The sequence below is a fragment of the Lathyrus oleraceus genome, chromosome 1 (assembly GCF_024323335.1).
Source record: "Lathyrus oleraceus cultivar Zhongwan6 chromosome 1, CAAS_Psat_ZW6_1.0, whole genome shotgun sequence".
Taxonomy (NCBI): domain Eukaryota; kingdom Viridiplantae; phylum Streptophyta; class Magnoliopsida; order Fabales; family Fabaceae; genus Lathyrus; species Lathyrus oleraceus.
This window is the reverse complement of record NC_066579.1, coordinates 26,912,351-26,921,863: the sequence shown is the minus strand read 5'-3', so window position 1 is coordinate 26,921,863 and position 9,513 is coordinate 26,912,351. Positions and strand designations below refer to the sequence as shown.

Here is a 9,513-nt window from a genome sequence, read left to right as displayed (position 1 = left end):
GTCCCTCAAACTCGACACAGAGAGCAAGTGGTTCATAACCCAGCGGTAGCGGTCCAGGAAGAGCCTACGATAAACCAGATACCGTTAGACAATCCTCAAACGAACGTCAGAAACCAAGAGGATGTAGTCGAACAGCCTCGTGTCGAAATCCCCATTCCACAAGAGCCTAGAAGGATAGTAATCCAGAGAGGCCAGGACGCGGATGCTGTATTGCAACAACGGATACGGTATAATAATCCGCCTGTCGAAAACAACTTGGCAGCCATGGTCGAAACGATAATGGCACAAAACGGGATGAACATGGGTTTGCAAAGGCCTAGTTACGCATCCCCACTATCAGAGTACATTCTGCAAGAAGAACTGCCACCAAGGTGGAAAGTCCCTAAGTTCACAAAGTTTTCAGGGGACACTAGTGAGTCCACTATAGAACATGTGGCACGTTATCTGATCGAGGCAGGGGAAATAGCCCGTAACGAAAATTTGAAAATAAAATATTTCCCTAGTTCCTTAACAAAAAATGCGTTTACTTGGTTTACATCCTTGCCTGCAAACTCAGTATACACGTGGACCCAATTAGAAAGGTTGTTCCATGAACAATTCTACATGGGACAAACGAAAATAAGCCTGAAAGAATTGGCCAGTGTCAAGAGAAAACACTCCGAACCAATAGATGATTATTTAAATAGGTTCAGGTTGCTAAAGGCTAGATGTTTCACCCCAGTGCCAGAACATGAGTTGGTCGAAACGGCCGCAGGGGGACTAGATTATTCCATAAGGAAGAAACTAGATACCCAGTATCTGAGGGATATGGCACAATTAGCGGATAGAGTGAGACAGGTCGAAAGATTAAGGGACGAAAAATTCAGGGCAAATAAGAATAAAAAAGAGAGGGTAGCCTACGTAGGGGTTCGCCAAGATGATGAGTTCGACGAAGACGGACCAAGTAGCTTCGACGAACAAGAAATCGACCTAGCCGAACTAAAACAAGGCCCACCTTATTCGTGTAAAGTACTAACGCCGTCGAACGGAAACCCAGTCGAAGCCAACGATAAGTTCCCCAAAAGGACTTATACGTTCGACATTACTAAATGTGACGAAATCTTCGATCTGTTGGTTAAAGATGGTCAATTAATAAAACCACCAGGCGCTAAAGAACCGCCTGTGGAACAACAGAAAAAGAGAGGTTTTTGTAAATACCATAATTTTCTGGGCCATAAGACGTCTCGTTGTTTCCTTTTCAGGGATCTCGTGCAAAATGAAATCCGTGATGGAAGGCTCAAGTTTGGTGACAAACCAAAACAACAAATGAAGATCGACTCGAATCCTATGCAAGCAGTCGAAGCCCACTACGCTGAACCATCCGTCGTAAACATGGTGGAGGCCAAAGTTGCTCCTGATGGCAATTTGGAAATGGTGGAAGCCCCTGAAAGCTTCGACGCAAATGTCAACATGGTCGAGATTGCTGATGATCTTGCAAGCCAGAGAGAAATAGAAACTACTGAAGGTTTCGACCAGAAGGATGGTGACAATGCTGTCGAGAATGTGAAGTTTCGACAAGAGGAGAATTGGGACCGCTTGGGACAGCCAAGTGGAAAATATGATTATCTTGTGAAGTACAACGCGCCGGCAAGTTCTCAGATCGACATCAACGCAATCCAACCAAGTGGTTGGGGGGAGGCTTCTTCAGAAGACAATGAGGAAATAGTCGACGCAATTGAGCATTCCCCTAATATGAAGGAAAAGGTTACTGAAGACCTTACGATCGAAAACAAGGCTGCTGAAGGCCTTGGTTCTGACGAAACGAAGGATGGTGACATCGCCAACTGTGTCAACACTATGGGGCCTTTCAGTAAAGAAGTCACAAAAATCAAAGCGGAAGCCGCTGACGGTCCTTCGAAGCCCGTGATCAGTGGGATTCTGCGTAGGACAATGGAAGACCCCAGAAGGAATTGGAACAAATGCTGTTGCAAACACGGTCCCAGGACCATATCTTGGTGCTGCTGCCCAGAGAAAGAATTCGACCAAACACCACAAGGCGTCGAAGGCGAGGAAGAGAGGCTCATCAGGAAAATGAACGAATTGAGCATCGCCGACGAACGAAATGTTGGGGTAAATATGGTAGAAATATCTCAGAAGGACCAAGTCGAAGAGGGCGAAGATCGCCGTCAGAAAGAATACCAAAGGCTGGCGTACCCTAGAGAGGAGGAAAACTTAATGGAATTCATCAAGAGATGCCAAAGGATGAAAACCGAAGTAATGTTGTGCCCACGCTGCAGCGCAGTCTTCGACAGGAAGGCAGCAATCAACCTGGAAGCGGTGGATAAGACCAAAAGGAAAGAAAGTTGGGGAACAGTAAGATACGACCCAAGGAGAAGTAATCCCCACCAATGGAGGCACGGAGAGAGACGCCAGAACACCTACAAACCATCTGACAAGGCCACAGACGACAAATGGGTTCAACCCATTAGGGACGCCCAGGGGCAGAAGAAATGGGGAAAGTTCGAGGTTCAGAGAGGTGCGTCGATGGAGGGCAAGAAGGAAATGGAAAAACACAAGCCACGACCATACCCATCAGAGAATTACAAAGGCAAAAATCCCATGTCCAGGTCCCAATGGAGGAGGTTCCAAAGGCAAAAGAGGGCAGAAACGGAGATGGCGAAAAGGAACATGAATGGTCCAAACGAAGCGGAATCTAGCAACAATCGTCAGACAAGGAGCAGGAAAGAGACTCCCCTCCAGATCAATCCTAGCAGAGTTGTCGAATCAGTGGCGTCGAAAGAGAAGATGCAGGAAGATGATGAAGTAACCGACAGTTTTAACTCTGACTCAGAGGCATCCTTCAACGTGATTTGCAACGTTGTCTCTGTTCTCCCTAGAGACTACGATAGAGTCATGGAAATTGAGGATGAAGGAGACGAAATGGAGGAAGAAACAATGGCACACAAGCCCGTCTGCTACTATGTGATGAACAACGGATGCGTCGAAGAGCAGAACGCTTTTTTCGAAAGACCAGACGACTCCATGAAAGCGCATTTGAAACCTCTGTTTATAAAAGGAAAGGTGGAAAATGTCGGCGTGAATAAGATACTGGTGGACGGGGGAGCGGCAGTGAATTTGATGCCCCACTACATGCTGAAGAAGATTGGAAAAGACGATTCGGACGCGAAGCCCCACAACATGGTGCTGTCGAATTATGAAGGGAAGATAGGAACAACTATGGGAGTCATCCAAGTGAACTTAACTGTAGGAACCATAACAAGACCTACGATGTTCATAGTCATCGCTTCGAAAGCCAACTACAACCTGCTGCTTGGTAGGGAATGGATTCACGGCGTAGGAGCGGTACCCTCTTCAATGCACCAACGGATAGCCATATGGAGGCCAGATGGAATCGTCGAAAACATCGAGGCTGACCAAAGCTACTTCATGACCGAAGTAAACACTGTCACCAGCCAGAGCTTCGACAAAAACCTGGCTCATATACCTCCCTGCAGCCCGGCAGAATTCGACTTGAAGACGACAGACAATGCCTATTGCTCCATGTACCTGCATCCAACGCATGGATTCCAGTGGGATAAAGAAGTGATCGGCGAGACTTACATATGGGGAACCACTCATATAGCGCCGACGGGATGGGGTAGTGAATTTGACGATGACGAGTGAACAATCAGCGATCGAAAAGATTACGGCTTACATAGCCGAAAACAAACTAAAAGAGGCCCTTGAGGCTGAAGTAAAAATATGGCTGTCGAAGCCAACCAAGAGAACTCCAACAAACAATGTCCTCAAGAAGACGTTGCGGAAGATCATGTCACCAACCAAATGGGCGGATGGCAACATCAAAAGCTTGACGCCATTTACGACGACGAACCTCTGGGGTTCGAAAAAGATCCAGTGTCAACAAACGAGAAGATGGTGGCGCAGGATCCTCTAGAAGAAATAAACTTAGGAGTGGGGGCAGAACAGAGACCGACGTACATAAGTGCAAAAATGGACCCCCAGTTCAAGGTCGAAATAGTCCAGTTGCTGAAAGAATTCAAAGATTGCTTCGCATGGGATTATGACGAAATGCCTGGTCTCGATAGAAATCTGGTCGAAATGCAGTTGCCAATAATGGAAGGGAAGAAGCCAGTAAAGCAGACTCCGAGACGCTTCGCACCAGAAATCCTGTCGAAGATAAAAGAAGAGGTCGAAAGACTTCTAAGATGCAAGTTCATCCGCACAACCAGGTATGTCGAATGGATTGCAAATATTGTTCCAGTAATTAAGAAAAATGGCAAACTTAGGGTATGTATTGATTTTCGAGACTTAAACTCGGCTACCCCAAAGGATGAATATCCTATGCCAGTGGCAGAAATGCTCATAGATTCTGCAGCCGGCCATGAGTACTTAAGTATGCTAGACGGATACTCTGGCTATAACCAAATTTTTATCGCTGAAGAAGACGTTCCTAAAACGGCTTTCCGTTGTCCTGGAGCCATAGGAACGTATGAATGGGTAGTAATGCCTTTTGGTTTGAAGAACGCTGGAGCGACTTACCAACGTGCCATGAATTCCATCTTTCATGATTTCATCGAAACTTTCATGCAAGTGTATATTGACGACATCGTGATTAAGTCTGTTTCAGGAAAAAATCATATAGATCATCTTCGACAATCCTTTGAAAGGATGAGGAAGTTTGGTTTGAAAATGAACCCACTTAAATGTGCTTTTGGGGTGCAGGCGGGTGATTTCTTAGGCTTTGTGGTCCATAAGAAGGGGATCGAAATAAACGAGAATAAAGCCAAGGCCATAATGGAAGCGAAAGCGCCATCAACCAAAAAGGGGTTGCAGTCTCTGCTAGGGAAAATCAACTTTCTCAGAAGATTCATCTCCAACCTCAGTGGGAAGACACAAGCTTTCTCTCCTCTACTTCGACTAAAGAAAGAAGACTTCGCATGGGGGCAAGAACAGCAAGCGGCTTTCGACAAAATCAAGGAGTACCTGGCTAATCCCCCAATCCTGATGTCTCCTTGCAGAAAAAGAAATATGAGATTGTACATTTCGGCATCAGACAAAACATTAGGAAGTATGTTGTGTCAAGAAGATGAGAATGGTGTCGAAAGGGCCATTTATTATCTCAGTAGAGTCCTGAACGATGCCGAAACTAGATATAGCATTATAGAAAAGTTATGCCTGTGTGTATATTTCTCTTGTATTAAACTAAAGCATTATATAAAACCTGTCGATGTATATATTTCTTCCCATTTCGACGTAATAAAGTATATGTTATCTAAATCTATTTTACATAGTCGAATTGGAAAGTGGGCTTTAGCTTTAACAGAATACTCCTTGAAATATCTGCCTTTAAAAGCAGTGAAAGGACAAGTGGTCGCTGATTTCATAGCAGACCACTCTATAAACGAAGACGTAGAATACGTCGAACTGGAACCTTGGAAACTGTACTTCGACGGTTCCAGTCATAAAAACGGAACGGGCGTTGGGATGTTGATTATTTCTCCTGAAAAAATTCCAACAAAATTCAAGTACAAAGTTGAAAGTCTGTGTTCAAACAATGAAGCAGAATACGAAGCTTTGATCGCCGGACTTGAAATCTTGTTGAAATTGGGGGCAACAAGAGTCGAAATAATGGGTGACTCCGAACTGGTAATAAAACAGTTGACGAAAGAGTATAAGTACGTGAAAGAAAATTTGATCATGTACTTCGTAATAGCCAATAGACTTCTCAAGGCGTTCGACAATGTCGTCTTCAGACACATCCCCAGGTTGGAGAATCAAGAAGCGAATGATCTTGCTCAACTAGCGTCCGGATACAAGGTGTCGAAGGAAAAGTTAGAAGAAGCCATCGAAGTCAGAAGAAGAGTCGTATCCACCAGGTTATCCCCATCAGATCTAGAGTCAATAAGATTAGGATACGGTGACGAAGAAAACTTCGAGATATTCAACATAGATGATTCAGGAATAACAGACTGGAGAAAGCCTGTCAAAGATTATCTACAAGACCCAAATCAGAAAGCAGAAAGAAAGGTAAAATACAGAGCTTTGAGTTACGTACTTTTGGGAAATGAATTGTTCAAAAAGACTGCAGAAGGAGTTTTGTTGAAATGCCTGAGTGAGGATGAAGCCTACATAGCCTTGTCAAATGTACACAGTGGAGCGTGTGGCGCGCACCAAGCAGGTCACAAAATGAAGTGGCTTTTATTTCGACAAGGGATGTATTGGCCAACAATGCTGAAAGATTGTGTCGAATTCGCAAAAGGTTGTCAGGAATGTCAAGTACATGCAGGCATACCTCATGTCCCTGCAAGTGAGTTGCACTCAATTATAAAACCTTGGCCATTCAGAGGATGGGCGTTGGACTTGATCGGGGAGATTCGACCAGCTTCCTCAAAAGGGCAAAGGTACATTTTGGTTGGGATAGATTATTTCACAAAATGGACCGAAGCCATACCATTGGTGAATGTGGATCAAGAAGCAGTCATAGACTTTATCCAAAAATACATAATTTACAGATTTGGGATACCTGAGACAATAACAACAGATCAAGGATCTGTGTTCACTGGTAAAAACATGCAGAAGTTTGCACAAGAAACAGGTTTTAAGCTCCTTACTTCGACACCTTACTACGCTCAAGCAAATGGGCAGGTTGAAGCAGCCAACAAGGTAGTGATAAACTTGATTAAGAAGCATGTGGGGAAAAAGCCTAGAAATTGGCAGAAAACTTTGGATCAAGCCTTGTGGGCTTGTCGAACGTCCCCCAAAGAGGCAACGAATTCGACCCCATTCAAGTTGACTTACGGACATGATGCAGTTTTGCCAGTCGAAATATATCTGCAGTCAGTTAGAGTGCAAAGGCATCATGAAATCCCATCAGATACATATTGGAGCATGATGATGGACGAACTAGTTGACTTAGACGAAGAAAGGTTGCGCGCGCTAGACCTAATAAGAAGACAAAAGAGGAGAGTCGAAAGATTTTACAACAAGAAAGTAAGATCCAAGACCTTCTTAATAGGTGATCTTGTGTGGAAAGTAATCCTTCCTATGGATCGAAAAGATAAATTAATGGGAAAGTGGTCTCCTAAATGGGAAGGACCTTTCCAGGTTTTGAGAACATTCTCAAACGGCGCATATGAAATAGAAGAAATAGAGAAGGATAAGAGAATCCTAAGAATAAATGGCAAGTATTTGAAAAAATATAAGCCTACATTGCAGGAAATAAAAATAGTAACAGAATAAGTGCAAAACATAATTATGATAAGATGGGCCAAATAAAAATGGCATTCAAAAGTTATTACAAAGAAAGCCTCACAGGGCTGAGAGTTGCTAAAATAAATTCGACTAAAATTTAAATTGGCAAAAGTATCCTTCAAAGTGGCAAACTTCTGCCTCTGGAGTTGGAGTCGATGATCACAAAGACTTTTGTGAGTAGAGAGAGTCTCAATCTCTTGACTAAGTTGATGGGCTTTCTCTGCATGTCGAATACCCACCCTCAATTCTTCGTCAATCTCGCTCTGTTCGGGTTGCTGAATGGATGCCTTACGTTTCTCCTCTTGAGAGATTTTTTCTTGAAGTGCTGCTATCTGTGTTTTCCATTTTTGAATATTGTCATTGCAAGCAGCAACTTCTTCGACGTACGTTTCAGAAAGCTTTTGCAATTTTGAAACTTTGTCAGTCGAAGTCGAAACGGCATCCCATTCAGCAGTTTGAGTTTCAGACTTGGAGGAGATTTAAGCGGTAAGATCCCTTTGACGATGGAGATCCGCAGTGGCCAAGTCAATGAGAGTCATCAACTCCATCACAAAACTTCCAATCTCAGCAGAAGTTTCCAAAACATTCACTTGCTTCAAGAGTTTCTTAAGACTAAGTTGAGCAAGGGAATTCTCTTCTAAGACTTTAAACAAATCGACATCAAGAATTTTCGTTTTGATCTTGGTCAGAAGGCTGCCAAGTGATGGTGCTTCAGAAGTCGCCCCAGAAGTGGTCGAACTACTCTGAGAAGAATCCTGGAAATTGAAACGGGTGCTAAGCATGGCTTTCAGATACTCCAAAGGTCTTTGCACTTTGAGATTTTCAAGCTCCTCGCGAGAGAAACTGGTCGAACCAGTTGATTTGCTACTCCCTTGGACCCGGTCAGGAGCAGGTGGAGTGCTTCGCGTCGAAGTATGCTCGACCTCTGTTCGTTTCGACTGATTGTCCCCATCTCTGGCAGCTTCATCTTCAGGAGTATCTTCGACCACAACCTCCATTTCAATATCATCACCCTGAGGTGCAGCATGTAATCCTGGATGAGGAGGAGACTCGTCTTCAGAGGCTTCACCCACAGTGGTGTCGAACTCTCCTACGGTTTGCATATCATGGTCACTTGCGGAGACATCTGCCTCTGGGGCTATTTCCTCCAGAATTTTCTCAGGCGTTTTTTCGACAACCACTTGTTCCTGAAAATAAATTCTAAGATTTAGAAGGAAAGGCGTAGGAAAGGTAAAACATATGCTGTCGAAATAAAAAATTACCTCAGGAATTTCAGTATTAAAACTGGACTTCCCACTCCCCATATCTTTCGACTGAGGCTTGGCAGAGGAAGCACTGGCAGGATCCTTCCTGGTTGGGTTAGCAATGGACCTTTGGGAAGAGACCTTCATGAGTTTCTTTTTCTTCTGAGGGGGAGGGATTAACTCTGGAGATTCATCACCAGACTCTTCATTAGGGACTTTATCCTCTTCTTTCTCCTCTTCATTCTTTTTCTTTTGGATTGTTGGGGGTTTTCGACTTACCTAGTCATACAGGCCAAAGCCAGTTAGTCCCAAATAATGGAAGGAAAATAATAAGAAGAGAAAAAGTTTTGCACCTTTGTCGAAGGCTTTTTAGCAGTACTGGGCGACGCTTCGACGGCAGTTTTCTTAGCAGGGATCTTCACGGCTAAGGAAAGAAATAAAATTCAGAAACAAATATAAGAGATACATGATAAGACAGTTAGAATAACAGAAAGAAAAATCATATTTTTTCTGTGAACACCTTCAAGAATGGTATCTTCCACGCGAACGTGTTCTATTCCAATATGAAGGTGTCCTGGATATTCGCCCAGATGATACTTAGTCGGAACCACACGCTCAGCAGGTTTTTGATACTTTTGACGAAGAATTTTCATAAAATCCCCACAAAGGAACCAGTCTGGAAGTGGAAAACCAAACGCCACCCCAAAGTCAGCAGTTGGCAAGGGAGGAAACTTTGGTGGATGACAATTGAAAGCAAGGTCATAGCGCGCCTCTGGTGAAAGATTGGAAGGCAATGACAGTTTTTTAAACTTCTCTGTCAATTTGCGTTTTAATTCAGCCGCTGCTTCACATATGGTTCGACTAAGATCATCAGGTCTATACGCAGTTTCAAAATACTTTTGAAATTTCTGTATTTCCTTAATATGTCGTTGAATACCTTTTTTGGTCCGATCCTGCACAAAAGCGAAAGCATTTGTCAAATGTGTGGCAAAAGCAGCTACGTCGAAAAATTTGTTGG

General features: G+C 43.7%; 1 protein-coding gene across 1 annotated transcript; it reads right to left on the bottom strand.

The window, feature by feature from the left end:
* Nucleotides 1-7,730: 7,730 nt before the first annotated feature.
* LOC127088240 (uncharacterized) lies at nucleotides 7,731-8,791 on the bottom strand. Its single transcript, XM_051029158.1, has 2 exons — nucleotides 8,514-8,791; nucleotides 7,731-8,438 (listed from the first exon to the last, which is right to left on the bottom strand). The coding sequence occupies exons 1-2, from the start codon at nucleotides 8,640-8,642 to the stop codon at nucleotides 7,731-7,733; spliced, it is 837 nt and encodes a 278-aa protein (XP_050885115.1). The 5' UTR covers nucleotides 8,643-8,791.
* Between the last annotated feature and the right edge of the window lie 722 nt (nucleotides 8,792-9,513).